The 19234-nt window shown below is 37.5% G+C and overlaps 1 protein-coding gene across 1 annotated transcript; it reads right to left on the reverse strand.

Moving 5' to 3' along the window:
* Nucleotides 1-1116: 1116 nt before the first annotated feature.
* On the reverse strand, nucleotides 1117-19234 carry LOC149065427 (uncharacterized). The gene is made up of 3 exons (XM_089253862.1): nucleotides 18977-19234; nucleotides 17930-18130; nucleotides 1117-1448 (listed from the first exon to the last, which is right to left on the reverse strand). Exons 1-3 carry the CDS (start codon nucleotides 19101-19103, stop codon nucleotides 1282-1284), a joined length of 495 nt encoding a protein of 164 aa, XP_089109988.1. The 5' UTR covers nucleotides 19104-19234; the 3' UTR covers nucleotides 1117-1281.

The following is a 19234-nucleotide window of genomic DNA, read 5'->3' on the forward strand; positions in this document are numbered from 1 at the left end:
TGTTCTGTTTTGTCTGTGCACAGAAGGCAAACTGGAAAGCTGGGTCTGAACCTCCTGCCTCTCTATTCGATGCCAAATGCGGAAAAACCTGTTTTCTGCTAAAATTGCCTTGTGCTGTGGGCTAAAACTCTGTTTTTAGACTTGACTTCATTCACAGTTTTTGAGTGGTTCAGTGCACCGAGTCTGGACTTGACTTCATTCACAAAGTGCATGGTCGAGCTCGCGGAACTTGTTTCACAAAGAATGTTATGTCATAGGTGCTATAGAAGCTCTGATATGAAGAAAACAGGGAGGGGGTCTAGGGTTGCTAGACATCCACATGGCCCCCAAGGACATAGGTGCTGTATTTAATGAACTTTCAATTAAAAATTTCTAAAAAAGTTAAGTTTTTAAGTGATTTTTTTAAACTGTACTTTGATTATGTTATCCTGGGGGTCCTCCATGGCAAAACTAAACATTCACCACTACTGGCAAGCTTCAAGCCAATGTAGGCATGTCTGCAATTGTATCAAACACTGTTTCATAGTTTTTTTGTAAAAACAATCATTGCAGTACTCAAAGGTCGATAGAGATGGTACTACTTTTACCTCACCATTTTTTTTCTCTAGTCAATCAATCATTTAAATGAAGGACTTCTATCTGATTGATTATAATTGCTTCTATGTCATCATAATTTTATGCCATGCTATGATTTACTATATGGAACTTTCGTTTTGCTCTGGCAGAGTCAGATGTTTTAAAATCTTGTACATTTAATAAGGAGGAATATCACATAGGGGCTGGGATTACACTATAAAAGTTTTATAAAAGTACTTTTATAAAACTTCAAAAATTCCACCAATAAGGTTATTTGTTACATTCTAGAAAATGCAACCGATGATCATATTGTAGCATTTTTCAAGTTTTATAAAAAGACTTTTATCAAACCTTTATAGTGTAATCCCAGTCTTATTAAAAATTGCATGTTGGCTGCAATATATCATACTTTAGAAGCGAAAAGAAGAACCCCATTTGTGCAATTGAGTCAATGACTTCTAAACAAGGATATTGAAGGATCCGTCTGTGTTCCGTCAATTTGTGCCAATTGAATGTATTTAAACACTTGAAAACAACACATTTAAGAAAAAAAATTTAATTTAAAAATATTCAATAATGATGATGTTGCTTCTAAAACTTTAATCCAAGTGATGGTATGTTTATTTTACAGTTTTCGGAAACTCCAATGACTTCTCATCCAAATTGTCATCTCTCTGTCTTTTCTCATGACACATCTCATACTTTTTATTCACAGTCTGGATTATATCCAACAATACATCTGGCTTGAAGTTCATTAAATGTTTGGCCTTCTGGGCAGGTTTCAATAAGCATTCTCTTATTAATGCAGTGGAGATATCTCTTGCAATCATCTGCTATGGCAAACATACGATGCTCATATGGGCATTCCCAACCTAAAAAACAAATCAAATATTATTTTCAAATTATTAATATTTGGTTTGTTTGCATGAAAGTTGTTGATCTCATGGAAGTGAAATAAAAATACACACGTGTGCAAAATTAAGAGAATTAGCACATTACATCAAATTTCTGAAAAACTAATGGACGGATTTTAATGAAATTTGGTACGAATACACAGTTATAACAGAAAGAGATGTACCATGCAAAAGCCATAGTACGCATCCATGACTGTCAGTAAATCTCATCATTGCAGGAATGTCCAAAATCCATGTTGCGAGATCGAAATGAAAATGAGTCGAATATGGGGTATGGTCCCTTCTCACAGTCAGACAGGTCACATAGCACAACGGCATACTGGACACAAGGCAGTTGTTCCGGGGTGGTTCTCGGAAGGGGAATGTCGAGATGCAATTGCCGTCCCAAGAGTGTCCCAGACATGTTCTATAGGGTTTAGGTCAGGAGATCTGGCTGGCCAATCCATACGCCGAATATCCTCACTTTCCAGATAATCGTTGATCAGGTGAGCCTGATGTGGACGAGCGTTGTCGTTCATGAACAGGAACCGAGGGCCAACTGCGCCCCTGAAAGGTCGAACATAGGACCTCTCTATACCTCCTAGCAGTCACACACCCTCTGCCAAACACATGGAGGGGTGTGTGGCCGTCCAACATGATGCCTGCCCAGACCTCCACCACCGTTTCTCTGATGTGGGAGGGATGGTATCAGGTACCAGGCTCTCTCCACATGAATGTACGTCGAGAATCAGTGTCCAGGCTGAATCTCAACTCATCTGTGAAGGACACGATGCTCCACTGTAAGTCTGGTCCAGAGCTGATGTTGTCTGCACCATGCTAAACGTGCTCTCTTGTGTGCTGCAGTTAGCGGGACTTCTGGCATAAAGCCCTCTCTCATGAAGTCTTCGGGCAACAGTAAACTGTGAAACTTGAGTTCCAGTGGCAGCGTGCAGCTCACGTGAGAGCTTTGATGCTGTAGCAGTCCTGTGGCGCCGCGCTGAAAGTACCAAATAACGATCCTCATTGGTCGTTGTGACTCTTTGACGACCTTGTCCAGGTCTTCTCGATATGGATCCAGTGTCCTGAAACTGTTTCCACAAATTTCAGATGACACTGGGCGTAACATCAAGCTCTGTAGCCACCTGCACTTGTGATTGCCCTGCCTCCAATCTACCGACGATTCTCTATCTCATTCCGTCATCCATACATCTGTTGAGCTGAAGGTAGGTTATTACTACATCATTCCATAGAGGTGCTCTTTGTTTGCAAATGGGCATTAGCTCAACGAAAGAAACCAACAGGTTATAAGATGTTGTAAACATATCATTCAGTTGTTTAAAGGTTGAGGATTGTTAAGTGACCATTTATTATAGGCAGCGAATCAATAGCTACGTTGCTCATGATTAGAAACGTAGAAAAAACAACGTAGCACTGGCAAATAATAATATATTTACGTCCAACAATGATTCCAGCACTCATGAGTGCCATTTTAAAGGGGAATCAAAAAAGAACTTCTTCACCAGGCAGAAAACTTGGTCAGTATGAGTGAGCAGCTGCTGAGTCAGAGTTGTTCACTTCAATTCAGTGTTTTGTTCTCCACATCAGAGTTGTTGCCTTCTGATGTTAATGACATGTTATTAGTCAGGTCTCTTTGAATATCATTTAGGTGTGCTTTTCAAAATGAACTGGTCATAAGGCAATAGGATGAAGGGTGTTGGAAAACTTGTATATTAAAGAAATCTAAAAGGAATTTTTTTAATTTTCTGAACCTCCCTTGTCTCAAATTTGTGATCTTCACTTTAGCAATGGTAAACTATAGTAAATTTGTCAAAGGCTTAATTATTGATATTGTTTGTGCTAATTTAATCAACATTTCAAAGCTCATTTGGTTTTACTAAGCCTTGGGGAGAATCTGTGTAAAGAATTAAAAATTCCAGGAAAATTCTTTTCCTAAATTACAAAAAGACATTTCAAAAGATGGACAAATAGGGCTTTCTCCCAAAAGATTGCTATAATACACTTATGACAACTCGCATTACTAGTGATCCCTGAAAGCAATTAAAACTATTAAAACTCTACTTTTCTCAACTATGAGAAAAGTAGCGATGATAAAATAATAACAAATTTATAAGTGGTGAGCAAAGTTATAAAAAAACTAGTAAATAAATCAACACTCTTCATTTTCTTGCCTTACCACAATATCATTTTTAAAAACACTTAAATGATATTTGAAGTGATCAAACTAATTGCATAACATCGCTAACAACAGAAGGCAACAACAACTGATTCTGAAAACAAAACACTGAAACAACTCTGACCTAACAGATGCCCACTCATTCTGACCATGTTTTCTTCCTAGTAAAGAAGCTCTTATGTGCTCCTTGAAAATGGTAACCATGATCATCTGACATGATTTTATTATTGTTTACTAGTGCTACATTGTTTTTGTCCCATTTCTCAATAGCCAGCTGTTATGAATGTATGATGCTGCACAACATCATGGGAGCAGCATTGGATAGACTTTCTCTGTGCATACAAATTTTCCTGTCATCTGAGCCAAGAAAAAAACCATGACCCATCACAGGATGCAACTTTTGTGGTCACAACATTAGAGGAATATTACTGTCAATATCTAGGTATTTAATATAGATATTGCAACAGATACCCAGAATGGGAAAAGAAATACAATGTTTGGAATACAATTATTCCAAATGGAACTAGGCCCACTTGTGGTTCAGATTTTTTTTTAACATTGTTTTGTGGTGATAAAGAAATCAAATAGGGTTTCATATTTAAAGAGGCCTCCCAAAGACATCCCTTTACTTTTGTCTATTGTGTCCTTTGAGTTTTTATACATAGTTTATTCTAGAATCTGTGTTTAGGATTATTGTTACTGTTACAAAACCATACATGCACTTCATAAACATTTTTCTCAGTGAATTGGTGTATGCCAGAAAAAATTGCATGTATGTTCCTGATACGTAGTGGATAGTTATGATTGTCTGAGGTTTGCGCACTGTATGTTCATGGGTGTTGCCATCTATCTGAAATTGACATATGCCAGAATTTGTGTTTTGCAATTATTGTGCTTGAGGTCTCCAGTACATATTATTCAGTTTATCAATGCTTTTAGGTTGAAGAGATTAGATTTGTTCTCTACTTCCTTCATTCTCATGTACAGAATAAGCTACTGTAAACACAGTATGTGTTGCTATAATTTATAACCTTCCCAGAAATAATAACAATTTTTTGCATTGTTTGATATTGGAGCACATTGCATCAATCTTTATGTGGTCATCTAATTTAAACTGAAAAAAAAAATATACACTTATACAGGGTTTTTATAATTAAAGTTCCACTTTGAAATAGCCATTAAAGGAAAACTACTGGACAAAATGTTATCAAACTTGGTAATAGTTTACAGGAGGTTGTGGGATTCAATTTTCCACAAAAAAGTTTGAAAACTCACCACCAGTGGGGAATGGGGTTGTATGCAATATTACGAAATAAGACATGAAGACATTGGTTTAAAATGTTTTTAATTGTTTTTAAAATGAAACTGTGGAGTTATGCAAAAACACAATGGCACCGACATGCCCGTAACATTTTTCCTGATATGCTAATAGCTACTTTTGAGAATGCAGTAATGCAATTTAACTTGCTTTCATAAAATGGTAGACGCCACATTGAACATGCTTTCTAACACGTTTTAGAAAGGATTAAAAAAATTTTAAATCAGTGTCTTCATGTCTTATTTCGTTTAACAATATTGCATACAGTGCCGTTCCCCACTGATGGTGAGTTTTTGAACTTTTTTTTGGAAAATTGAATCCCATGACCTCCTGTAAACTATTACTAAGTTTGATAACATATTTGTCCAGTAGTTTTTCTTTTATGGCCATTTCAAAGTGGAACTTTAATTATAAAGACCCTGTATATGAAGCGAAAAATAAATAAAAATTCAAAGTGAAACAAATATTTAAAAAAAGGGCATAAAAAATTGAAAATGAAGATGAGACAGTGTTAAGAGATCTTTCCTCAAGAAGGAACCCTCAACATCTCTCCAAACCACATTTTCCCATCACTCCCTTCAGAAGTTTTTCCCTCTCATCGCCCCCCCCCCCCCCCACAAAATTCAAGCAACCCATAGGATCCTATCCTATGTTATACTTGTAGCTTTTATCACCCCCTGGACCATTCCATCGCCCACTTTGGGAAACACTGCTCCAAACCAAAATAGTAAAAATTGGCCATCCATTCTCCAGATGCTTTGCAAAAGAGGCCCTTTTAAAAAATGTTGAGGGGATCGGGTGTAATTAGTTTCAGTTAGAGGTAAATTTCCGGTTTTGTTGCTTTTGGGCTTCACATATATTGCCACTCTCTTCCCATTCTAGCTTAACCGTTGAGAAATAAGATTTGGGGCGTTAACTGGCTACAGTGTCACTGCATAGCTTCAATTTAGTTTTATGTAGTGTTATAGTTGGTATTCGTAATTGAGTGTTATGTTTAAAATTGTTTTGTCATTCTAATAATCATGGATGGCCGATAACAGCTTAGCGGAGCCAAATATAGCAGAGCAGCACAAGTAAAGAAAAGAAATTAAAACAAAGTGTGTTATTGTCACAGACACAAAAACTAGATTTGTTTTTTACGAAGACACTACTGGTAACACAAACCCTGGAGACAATCCAGGTATGATATTAATGAAGCGAAAAATGGTTTAACTGGTAGTGTTTCCCAAACCATTTCAAAGTAGACAGATATATCTGGTTCCAAGGAAGAACTCCCAAGTGAACAGATGTGCTAAGCTAGTTATGTGTCTTTATCGATAAGGGGCCATTCAAGTATTACATCAGCAGATTTTTAGCAATTTTTGATCCCCCTGTCAGCAAATCACTGACCTTCCTTTCCCCCCCCCCCTCTTGTCAGCAAAATTTTGTCAGCAGCTTAAAATATTTCATATCTTCAAAAAAGGGTGGTTGATGGCATAAGCAACCTTCAAACCCCTCCCCCTTGTCATCAAAAGTCAGCAAATCTGAAACCCCCTCCCCCCTCGATGCTGACATAATAATTGAATGACCCCTAAGCAGTTCAGCTGAGAACACCACATCAACAAACAGAAAAAAAATACGACAGGTGTTCCTCAGAAGATGCACCTGATGGGATCAGACTGCAGCGGGGACGGACATTTGACCTGAGGAGATTGCTGTATTTGATGGTGGTTGAGCCTATGATTGCTTATGGAGCATGCATGTGGCAACATGTCTTATCTGTGCTTCGGTACAAATCGAATGCACTTTTTGTGCTCCGAGTATGATCCCTTCATCCCATTGTTCAGGATTAGCTGCTGTGCTTCCGGGGAGACACAGATCTGGTACTGATACGTCTGAGAGAAGTTAAGTGTTTTTTCTTATTTTTTCTCTATTCTACCATTTTTCCCCTTATATTTGATTTTTGAATTTCTTAACAGATGTAGCATTTTATTTTTGGGGCTTTTGTTTCTGTGGTTTATTTAATTTGAGTTTATTAAGGGTTAATTGGTGAGTTTAATGTTTGCATTTCTTTTTTAATTTTTATTTGTATATTTTCCGATCGGTTCATATTTATTTTCTATTTTGGCTTTCATTTAATTTTCTTTGTACTTTGCCAAATTTTTTCCATTGTCTGAGTATATTCAAATTTTTCCCCCACATGCTCATATAGGAAGGGAATGTTGGTTCTTTGTTTTTGGCTATTTTGGTGTTTTTCCGACTTTTTCTACGCACATTGCTAGTGGGTTTTGGGTGTTAGTGCTAGCTGAGTAGAATTTAATTTTTCCCTTGGGTATTTTTAGCAATTTTTGTTGTTTTTTGCTCAGGGTCAAATTTTTGTAGTGTTAGTAATAAAATATCTGGTTAAGTTATCTAGTTGGCTAATAATATTAAGTATAGGTGTATATTTTGTATTTTAATACTTTTTAGCTATGTGTTCTTACTTTATACATATAGGCCTATATTTTTTTCATAATCCAGTGTTAAGCATTTTATTTTTCTTCATTTTCTCATATAGGCTAATCTGTTACATGCCTTTTGTATTGTAATGTCTTTTAGGTTATTGTGATCTTTTACTGTTAACATTTCTCATGCTCTTATTTTTAAGTTTAGCTGTTTATTATCTATTTTTGAGCAATAGTGTTAGTACGCCTCGACCTCGATTAGTGTTGTGTAAGGCTTGCGATGGGAGGTTTTCCTGATCTATAGGGTGATAGTAGCTGATTGCGGAAATATTTTGTCAGCAGAGGATACATCCAAATTCGAAAATGATTTCGAACTGGCAGAGGAATATCGTGATAAATTCTTGCTGATAAGCGGTATTATAGAAAAATGAATTGGAAAATGTGGATTACATTGGGCGTCAGTCAACTTCTCAATTCGTTTTCCAGGAATGGAAAAAAATGAATTTTTGATAGAAAAGGTTCCAATAAACAAAATTGAGAACAAAAATTGTCATTATTTCCCTCATAGACTTGTTATGAGGGCAGATAGCGAAACGATGAATAATGAATATCAGATCGGTGTTTGATGCATCGTCCAGAGAGAAAAGGCAATTGTCATTAAATGATTGTTTGTATACTGGCCCTAACTTGATTGAATTGATAACATACATTTTGGATCGGTTCAGATTCTATCCAATAGGGTTGTCTGCCGCTATAGGGAAAGCGTTCCTTCAAATGAGTGTTTCTCCCTGAAACTGGGATTATTTATGTGTTTTTTCTTTCCCTCTAGCAATAAACAAATAATTTACAGACATCGTGGAGTTGTATTTGGTGTTTCTTCAAGTCCATTCATTCTTGCTGCAACTATAAATCATTTCCTCAATGATACGCAATCAGAATTCGCAGATGTTGCGTGACAGCTGAAACATTTTATGTTGATAATTGTATAACTGGAGTGAACAGCCTAGAGCAGCAAAAAAAGAAAAAATTCATTGAACAGGCTTCACAATTAATGTCGTGGGGCTGTTTCAATTTGAGAGGTTGGGAGAGCTAGGTGTTCAGGAATCACGTCGGTTCTGGGTATTTTGTGGGACCAGGATAAAAACATGTTGCAGTGTAATATAAATGCTCTTGAAAATCATTTATGGAGTGATCAAATGTCCTTGCCTGCTTGAAAGATATTGAAATACCTTGTTATATATATATATATATATATATATATATCAAAGGAAATCCCAAATTTCATGTTTTTGTCAATGTCTGTAAAACTGCTTAAGCTGCATGCATTTTCATAAGATCGGAAACACCAACATGCATTGAAGTTACACTGCTACGAGTAAAATTGAGGGTGACCCTCCCTTGAAGCAATTAACCATTCCCTGTCTAGAATTCATGGCATGTTGCATAGGTGCTCGTTTAACAAGTTCCATTAGAGAAGCTTTAAATGTTGTGAGCTTTGGCCTGAGTTAGGTCCGACCCAGGGGTGTAGCCAGAAATTTTGTTGGGGGGGGGGACCAAAGTGATAGAACAATAGATTTGGCCATCTTTTTCCCTTTTTTCGGTCATTTTCTCACATTTTGGGCAAGGGTGGACTTGGAGGGGGGGGTCTGGTCCACCCTTGCTACGCCCTTGGTCCAACCGTCCATGTATGGTTCCGTTCAGGGCACACAAGCTCCAAGGAAAGATTGAGATATTCATTGCCTCTGTAGTCTAGTAGTCTAGGGCGTTCACCCAGAAAGTGAAAGGACGTGGGTTCGATTCCCCGCAGGGGCAGTTGAATTTTTTCTCTTTCCAAAATATATCTTCGCATCAGCCAGCTGTTAAAAACCTGTGTAAGCTTTAGATATGTCGATCTTAGTTATTTTCTGGTGTGATTCGATGGCAGCACTATGGTGGGTAAAAGAACATGGAAATTGGTAGATTTTTGTGGCCAATAGAGTTAAGGAAATTCATGAACTGACAGGTCCTAGATGTTGGAGACATATTCCAGGAGAGTTAAATCCTGCTGATCTGTTGTCGTGAGGTTGTTCCCCTGCTCAATTAGAAAGCTCATTATGATAGGAGGGGGGGGGGCATCTTGGCTGCTGGAGTCTCCCGAGATCAGGCCAGCAAATGAAATAGCTTGTCAAATGACACAAGTGGACTCAGAGAGAAGGAAGGTGAAATTGTGTAATCTCAATTTTTCAGTGAAGGAAGTTCCATGGTATTCTGTGAGATTTTCTAATTATCAATCGATTATCCACTTGGATCCTGTGTTTCATTTTTAATGTCAGGAGGGAAAACTCATCCAAGTTAAGAGGAGAAAACTGTTGATGAAATGGAAATGGCAGAAAAAACACTGATAAGAATTGTACAGACACAATACTTTCCTGTCCCTCAGGGTATTCCTGTTCTTAATACATTCACAGATGAGGAAGGTATCATACGAATGAGAATGAGGACTCGAATAACTGAACGCATATAAACCCTCATTCATATCGTCTATCTTATTACCTGATAAATGTCCATTTATTCATGGGCTAATTGAATATTACCATAGGGAAAACTGCCATGCCAGGACCCAAATTCTTTTAAGTATTCTAAGAGAAAAATTCTGGTTATTCAGAGGTCATAGGTTCATAAGAAGTGTCTTGAAAGATTGTGTTAGATGTAGTTAGATGTAAACGATCCCATTTCACTTCCATTGGATGCTTTGGTATTCAAAGTTATGGGTGTGGATTTGGCAGGACCCCTGTATGTTAAGAAGGGGAAAAAGGCCTGGATTGTTTTGTTTACATGCGCAATATATAGGGTTGTACATCTGGAGTTTGTTTCTGCTCTATCAACGGATGCTTTCCTTTTTGTCACGGATTGATAGCTAGCGAGGAGAGGAAGACCGCGAGTAATATATTCGGATAATGGTACCAACTTCAGGGGTGCTGACAATAGTTTCAATGCTATTGACTGGGAGAAAATAGCTAAATACTCTTCCCTACAATGTGTTTGCTGGAAATTTAGTCCTCCCAAGGCAGCATGGTGGGGGTGGCTGGTGGGAAAGGCTATTGAAAGAATTTCTCAGGCTACGTTGGGAAGAGCTGTCAACAGTGTTGTGTGACTGTGAGTCAGTCATCAATTCAAGACCCCTTACTTATGTGTCGGAAAGTACTGAAGATTTAACCCCCATAACAGAAAAGTACTGAAGATTTAACCCCCATAACAACCGCAATGTTTCTAAACTAAAAAATTTTTACGATGTGCAAGACATTGATGAATGCGAAGCTACCAGCCTCAGAAAGAGTCAGATACCGACAGAAGTGTCAAACGATTTACAACAGCGGTTTCGTAAAAAATATTTGAGTCTACTAATTCATAGAAAAAAGAAACTATCATCAACCCAGTTGAAAGTCAGGGATGTCGTCCTTGTTGGGGATGATTCCAAAAAAGAATGGATTAGCCTTTGCCGAGAATCACTCAGCTGAATCCAGGGGAGAGGAAAAATAAGAACTGTCATGGTGAAGTCTCAATCCGGAACATTTGTACGCCCAATACATAGAATTTTTTCATTGGAAATGCACGATAATGTCAATCCTTCTAATTTGTTCTCTTGCAGTGACAAATCTTTTCCAGATCCTGATCTTCCCATGGACAACACCGTTGATACAGGACCAAAATCCAGATTCGGTCCGACAGTCAAAGTTGCTAAAAGATTGGTCTTGAACTAGGTCAAAGCTGTTTTGAAGACTTCGTTACAAAACACCGGGAAGGATGAAGGATAAACCACCCAGAAGGGCCTCTGTCCCCCGACGACATTCCAGGATAGGCCACCCATGCTTTTTAGTTTCAGTTCCTCTTTTTTTTCTGTCTGTTTTGTTGGGTGTACTTGTTGTAGACTAGGACGGTCATGTAGAATCATCCTCCTTACATAGATGAATTAAACATCAGTTAATTGTTATGATTCAATACTTTCCTTATTGAGAATCTTCTTCCTATCGAAAAAACCTAACACAGGGTTATGAACCTTATTGATTTTATGCACTTTTTCATAGTAGTTTGTTATTGGTGCCCATTGCACATAGATTGTTACGTGATTCTTTGATTTTCATGATAATCTCTGAAATATTTTACATATGAATGAATTCTGGTTTCCCGGAGATGCCCGTGCTCCCTCAGGGGCTGAAGAGCCTACGGTGCTTCTTGCAACAGAGTCTGGGTGTCACGTGGTTTCTGCAGTAAAGTTAAAGAATTTATTTTTCAGTGTGTATGTTTAGCTAAAAGGCTGGCAAAATCCAGTCCCCCCCCCCCGAGAAAAACCCTAGTTCCGGCCGCATATTTCGAAAGGGCACCGCTATTCTGCGATTACGTGATTTCTTTCAGTGTGTGAAGAGCCCTATTCAGCCAATCACACGTTGCTTCTTGATTTACGATTATTCCCACTACCGTACGACCTGTTGTACATTCGGTTACTAGGCTTCGTTATTAACATTATAACTTTGATTAACACGCAGTATGCCATATAAAAATGGCAGTATGCCATTATTTATTTTAATTCGCGTAAGGCAGAGGCGTAGCCAGAAATTTCATTCGGGGTGGACCAAAGTGATAGAACAATAGATTTGGTCATCATTTTCTCACATTTCGGGGGGGGGGGAGACCAGACCCCCCAATTCCCCCCCCCCTCCGCTACGCCCTTGGCGTAAGGGAAGGGAAAATTGAAAATTCCATGGTTAATGGTAGCGAGTGATGGAGGTAGTAATTCATTTCAAAACGGGAAATTTTTTATGCTTCAGTGGGCTTCACTAAAATTTTGGTAGTAAGCAGTCTTAGGCCCTAATCGGCAATTGATTTGGTGTAGGCCTAGATGGTTGTGTATCCGACTGAGAATTTGAAGACCAAGGTTCGTATCTAGCTCATTGAAGTTATTTTTTTTCCCACTCTTCGTCCGAAAAGGGTTTATAAATCTTTTCATTTTTCTTTGCTGATACAATACATTAAAATATATTTTGCTGACTCTCAAAAAGTTTAGTACATAATAAATCAATTAAATATTATAATAAAAATATGTAGAAAAAATGATTAAGACCAGTAAAAATAATGTTCTAAAAAATGTAATTATTTTCAGCATCTTTTCTCTTTCGAAGTTCTGATATTTAAATAGATGTTTAAATATTTTATAGCTGTTTACGGTTGTTAATATGCACAATATTTTTTTTCATGCTAAAATTTATCTGTTTATTTTTAGTCGATTTGCTATCGAAAAATACATTGCAAATTTTAGTAAAGAGGTGCATGTGTGGTTTAGTTGTAGTTAATTGGAATATGCCGTCTAGCAACTGAAGTAGGAAGTCCACAAAAGTTCAATTCCTTTGAATTCGACGTGAAACACGAATATTTATTACTAACGACAGAAATTGGTTAAAGCAGCGTTTCTCAAAGAAAATTATTTTTTATTTCGTGAAGGGTTCGTTTTTTGCTGAGCCGGAATTTTGTGAAGGGTCCGGAAAACGGACCCAAATTTTGGATGAACAGACCCCTGGTAAGTGTAAATTTTTGTTGGCCCCATTCGGCTCGGAGCAATGGGACAGTGCCCCGGTTGCCCCAGCCTAGTTATGTTCCTGATTTTCTATCATATTTAATTCATAAACAGTCGATCCCGGATATAACCAAGTCGCACGGGAACGTGAAATCAATCGACATATCCGATATTCGTGAAAACCGATACACCATAAATATTCGAGTTTAATGAGAAAAAACTACTCAACCTATTCACGATGGGTCTGTATGAGGACCGCCTGTTCCTCGTACAGACTTGAAAATTTAAGGAAATTAAAATTGTTTATGTATGTCACAAACATTAAAGATATTCACGTGGGGTTTGAATTAATACCAGTAATGACACTCATTTGGTATTAATGGTATTAATACCAAATCAGTGTTTTTCAAAGTGTGAGTCGCAGCTTCTAGGGTAGTCACCTACCTTTACCAGAGTGAGCTGTCGATATTGATTTGTTCAGTTATTTGAAGTGCTACTTGAAGTATTCTGTGGAGCTGTGGGTAAACGTTGAGAAAAAGATGAAATGGAAGGCAAAATTTTAAAAATCACAGATGTAAGTGGTCCGTCAAATTGTTACCGATATTTCAATAGAGAGAGAGAGAGAGGGTTCTGACGTTTACAAAGACTTTTTTTCAAACCGAGCACAACTCCGATCTATCGCCATGGGGAATTTAGTACCTAATGACTTGTGACGGGAATGTGAGTGTGTGCCTAACAGTCTCAGTGCGTATAAGGTGTTGTGCCTGATATTGCAGTGCTGAAGCCGATTTTTATAATAGTACGGTAGTACTTCAGAGAGATTCAGGCTTTTTTCTTGAAATACAGCTTTTGATTTTATGGAACTTAATCCAATGAAAAAAAAAATCGATCCACCAGTGTGGCTCCCCCAAAGGAAAACTTGGAAACAACCCCCACCCCCTAAAATTTGCAGACTCCTAGATTGTCACCATGACCCATGACATACCCCGTCCTACCCCGATCTTGCTATAACCCATGTCTGTAAAACTTAAGAGCATCATGAGACCCCAGGCCGAGTGATGCTCTGGGGCTCCACTACCTGATTGTACCAGAAGTATAAGACCTTCCAATTCACATATGATTTCCGAAAGTACAGTATTTATCATTTCATATATGCCAATCAAATATATATACCAACTTTTCATATATACCAGCCCAACATATAACCCAATTTCATATTTTCCTACCTCTATTGCTCACACAATCATCATTTGAACACCCCCCCCCCCATCCACCTTATCATTAAAAATCAGCAAATGTGAACCCCACCCCCCCCCCCTCATGATTGGTGGCGTATCACTTGAAGATGACCCCCTTATATCCCATATAGATCCACCATAAGTATGCCCATTCGTTATAAGTATATTTTCAACATTATTTTATTATTGTATTGCAGGTTCACTAGGACGGAATTAAATTCGTTATAACCGATAAGCATCCAAACGTTTGTTTCTGTTTTTTCATTCAGCTAGAGAAATTCAAATCTGATATTAAAATAGGGAATTAAGGTCTTTGTAGCTCCCACTGACTTTAGTATGTGATGTAAGCAAAAAAATATTTTTTTCTTTAGTTTATTTAAAATCATTTTTATATTTTTTATACTGTTCAAATCGTATGAACTAATTCAGTTCATCGAGATGAGAACTTGGATATCCAATTGATATACCTACCACTCATTTTTTAATTACTTTATCAAATCGCAAAGTATATAGTATGTAAACTTGAGCAATTGAAACTGCAGTATAGAAAGCATCAACATTAATCTATTTTCAAATATTGGATGAGGAGGCTGACTTTGGTAAAAGGAACTTTGATAAAGAGCGTTTTTTATCAAATTTGCCCATTACACTATCAAATTTTTTTGTCAAACTTATTTTGTAAATGATCTTTGACAAAGAACTTTTATAGTGTAATACCGACCTTGATTGGTGCGAGCTGGGGTTCCACTGCGGAATAATAACTCAGCAAGTCCCCTTCGTCAAATAACTCTGCTGATTAAATGAACAGTGTGTTTAAGTTGAGTTAAAGATCTTTAACTCGGCTTTGGTTTGAGCCATGATTGTAATAAGAGCATAGGAGTGTGGTGAAACCTTATGTGCGCATAGTGCCATCCGATGGAAGTACAATGTATAATACATAATAAAGTAAAAGAAACTCATTTGAAAATATTCCCTCCCAGACCTAAGAGAATATATTGTACAAAAATTAAATTAGTTTCAAAATTGCATTTTAATGTTTTTTAATATAAAAACCATTATCTAAGAATAAAATACCCACAAAATTGATTTTCTTTTCACAGTAGACCAGTTTCCCAAACTTTTTGTTCCATCGCCCCCTTTCTTCAAAAATGTTTTCTTCTCGTCGCCTCCAACTCAAGTCAACACATGAGATCCTATACTAAATCTTAAGCTTCTACCGCCCCCGGACCCTTATATCGCTCCCAGGAGGCGATACTGCCGACTTTGGGAACTATGCAATAGATTCTCGATAATCTGGCGCTGGCCTATCCGGTAATCTGGTGTTTTTATGTGGGTTTTCTTCCAGCATAGAAGAGGAAAATATTTTACTATGTCTGTGCTCAGAAGTTTATATTATTTAAATGGGCTTTTCAATTGACTTCTGGTAATCCGGCACATATGGTCTGATATGTGCCCTATTAGCGGGAGTCTACTTAGTTCTTATAGATTACTTGAAAAACTAATCGGCACACCCGAGCACTCATATGGTATTCCTTTCAAGATTTAAAAATTTATAAAAAGGTCTCATCATCGTTTGTTTGCTGATTGGTTTCCATATCTAAGCAAAGTACATAATATACCCAGTGCCGTCTTAACGCATGGACCCACCCGGGCACCTCAAGAGAAGAGGAGCCTTACAAAAATGAGATGCGGTTGAAATTTTCTAGAATTTACCAGGTAGGGCCTCAGAAAAACCACTTGGCCCGGGGGCCCATGACGCTTTTAAGACGGGCCCTGAATATACCTCTGATATATATTGAGTTTAGTTCTTTAATGTTTTTCCGAAAGAAAGAACCGATATATACTGTTCACTTTTTCCAATCGGCACAGGTCCCCCAAATGTTTTCATGCACTTTCCCACTCTCCAGGAATAACGCTGTTGATACTGGAAAAAATTCAAAAAGAAAATACAGTGGAACTTCTGTTAACGAGCAAAAATTTTGAACAAATTTTGACTCGGTTACGAACAAAAATTTTGCGCTTTATTTATTTTCACGTTATCAGAACAGACTTGATGGTTTTTTGCTTTCGCCCACACACGTGTTATGTAATTTAGGGTAATATTCTTCCCTACGGTCTCCGGTAAGCGTGCCTCAGTCGGAAAATTAAACACGTGCGTTTCGTATTTACGATACGAAGCTACATGTAGCATTGTAGCAATGCGCATGTGCTCTTGAAGTTTTTTTTAATTCTGCTTGGAAAACAAATTGTGGGTTGATTGTATTAGTGAACGTGATTTTAAGGGGGCTACTTCATGAACAAGAGCCACTACTTGTAGAAGAGATTTTGTGCTTGGGGAAGACCATGGACTGCATGAGGATGACTTTCAAGAACTATTGGGGAAAAATGTCAAGAAGTTGACGGTAGTTGAAGTTATGGACTTCTTTTTCATGCACCAGCAAGAGTTCATGGACGGTATCTCGTCTGAGGAAGAGAGAACTAAGGAGGAGTACCTCACATAAAATGAAATTATAGTAATGTGTAGAATGTGGGAATCTGTGCTAAACTCTAGAAAAGAACCACCCAAATAAAGCTGTAGCAATGTGCAATCTCTCCAACGAACACTGCAATTTACCATTTCCCAGAAATCCTAAAAAAGAAGCAAAAGCAAGTGTCATTGGATAAGGTTCTTTTTGAAAGTCATGCAAAAAGAATAAGTTTGCGAACAACAGTGAGTCTGTAATCATCCTAAAAAACGATAGCCTTCCTCTCACTCTCTCGTCGTTTAGAATAAGTTAATTTGTTAACATTATCCTATTGTATGTTTATTTATGGCGTTATCTATATTATGTATATTTTACTGCATTATGCATAATTATTAATGTGTTTAATTATTGATTGAATGCCGTTTTTGTTAGTAATTTTATGTGAATGACTAATTGTGGAACGAATTATCCGAGTTTCCATTATTTCCTATGGGAAAGTTTGATTCGCATAACGAGCTATTCGGATAACGAGCACATTGACGGAACGAACGAGCCATATTTCAAGTAATTGAAATTCGTTTCTTTGGTTTTCGACGAGAAGAACCCGAGATATTTCGGGATGACCGAAATAAAGCAGATCAGGTTTGACGAGATATCTCGGGATTACCGCTGTAGGGGCGGAACTTCAGGAAGTTCAGTCCCGGCTTTTATGGGTGATTTATCGTTGAAATCAAGGCCGAACTTCCTGAGATTAAAAGGAACCAATCTATCAAAAGAAAATAACAGTCTGCCAATAAACGTAAATTACTCTCACCACATTTCCGCTCATCACGGCTATTTCATACAAAAAATAATTAGATCGGGTCAAATCACGAGTTATTTTCAAAAATACAGCATCAATTTTTTATATTATTATCCGTTCAACATTGAGTTGTGGAGAGCAGGCGGGAGGAATAAAGGCTACGTATCATATACAGTGCCGTTTTAACGCATGGGCCTATTCGGGTAGGGCTTAGGGGCCTCATGAAAATGTGATCTAGTTAAAAATTTTCGAGAGTGAGCATGTTAATTGGTAGACAGTCATTTCTAGCCATAGGAGGGCCTAAGAAAGATCACTCTGCCCGGGGGCCCATGATGCACTTATGACGACCCCGATAAAATATACCATATTACTGCCAGAAATGAAAGTATAAAATTTGAAAATTGTAAGTAGGAAAAAAACAGGCATAAACTGGAATAGAAATTGACCCTTATTAGAAATCGAAAAATTTTACTTTGCTTTGCATGTCGCTTCTCGCGGATAGCAGCAAGATCCTCGCCAGGACATGGTTCATCATGTGGTACGCAGAGCAGAATTTGATTTGAACCAGTCTTTGGACAGTCTACTTCACGAGGCACATTATCTTTGCAAACAATGTATTTATGGCAATACAACGGATGACGGAAAACACCGTTTTTATAAGGACATTCCATACCTGTAAAGACAATGAAACGGTTTTGGTTTTCTAGTGATATGACATTCAAGTTTTTCTTTTTCCTGATAATAGCACTCGCTATGTGGAATTAAATATAATCAAATTATCTTTAAACTTTGGAAAGTATCAGAATAAAAAGTAATATTGATTCAGAAATAATTAAAATCACGTTTAAATATTTTTAAAAATCAGCAGTGGTCCTGAACCAGGTACCTTGGACTTTCCGCCTGCAGCTCTCATAAAAAATTACACACGCGCAGAGGCGCCGAAATGAAGAAAATATTGAGGAGGGCTGAAAGTTGCCAGTTGTCCCGTATATACGGGACTCAAGCACTTCGCATGAGAGAAAGTGGTGTGTTGCATTGTATATTCATTTATTATTGAGCGGGGGCAGCCGCCTCGTAAAATTCATTGGGGGTGCTCAAACAGCCTCAGCCCCCTGGTTCCGGTGCCTATGCACACGCATGCCCTAAGCAAGAAATAGTTGGGAACAACTTTTATACAATATCACCAGATTTTAGGAAAAAATTAAGTATAAAGGCCATAACAGTCAAAATGCCCATAAAAATACGGATGTTAAATATAACCAAACTAATGCAACCCAATATCAAATACTATAGATATCACGAAAGGAAAAACTAATAATTATTAGTTTAATTAATAATTATCAAAATTACTAATTACTATATAAACACTTCATAAAAAGATTAAAGTTGTCTTAATTCCAAGCATGGACAGCTTGTCGATTTATCCCACTATGTAATATTTATCCCAATAATTAATTTACTGCCAAATAATTATTTATCAATAAGGCGTAAAATTCAGTGTCTTCAAACTTATACTAACCTATTTTTATCACGTAGTTTTCTTCGTACAATTCAGGCTGTCTAATGATAGCATTGTCGATATCACGAACCAAGAGAGTTAAATACAAGACAACAATTTGGATGACCAATGAAGTTAACGCACCCATATCCTTTTCCAATGAGTTGGTGTGTTTTGTGGCAAAGAAGTTGAATGATCTGATGCTATGAATTAAACTGGGAAGAAAAATATGCTGACAGTTCAATTATACTGTTCCAAGACCTTATCTATTCCGCTGCT

This window comes from Pholcus phalangioides, unplaced genomic scaffold (genome assembly GCF_987345545.1).
Source record: "Pholcus phalangioides strain wild (caught in Gottingen) unplaced genomic scaffold, Ppha-v1.0 ptg000039l_1, whole genome shotgun sequence".
In the NCBI taxonomy this organism is placed as follows: Eukaryota; Metazoa; Arthropoda; class Arachnida; order Araneae; family Pholcidae; genus Pholcus; species Pholcus phalangioides.

What these genes read in the sequence shown, in the direction of transcription:
- LOC149065427 (XM_089253862.1), bottom strand. Translation starts at nt 19,103, where the DNA reads ATGGGTGCGTTAACTTCATTGGTCATCCAAATTGTTGTCTTGTATTTA. An exon ending in AAACTACGTGATAAAAATAG is followed by an intron (nt 18,131 to 18,976) that starts GTTAGTATAAGT and finishes TTGTCTTTACAG; the next exon opens with GTATGGAATGTCCTTATAAA. An exon ending in GAAGCGACATGCAAAGCAAA is followed by an intron (nt 1,449 to 17,929) that starts GTAAAATTTTTC and finishes TTTGTTTTTTAG; the next exon opens with GTTGGGAATGCCCATATGAG.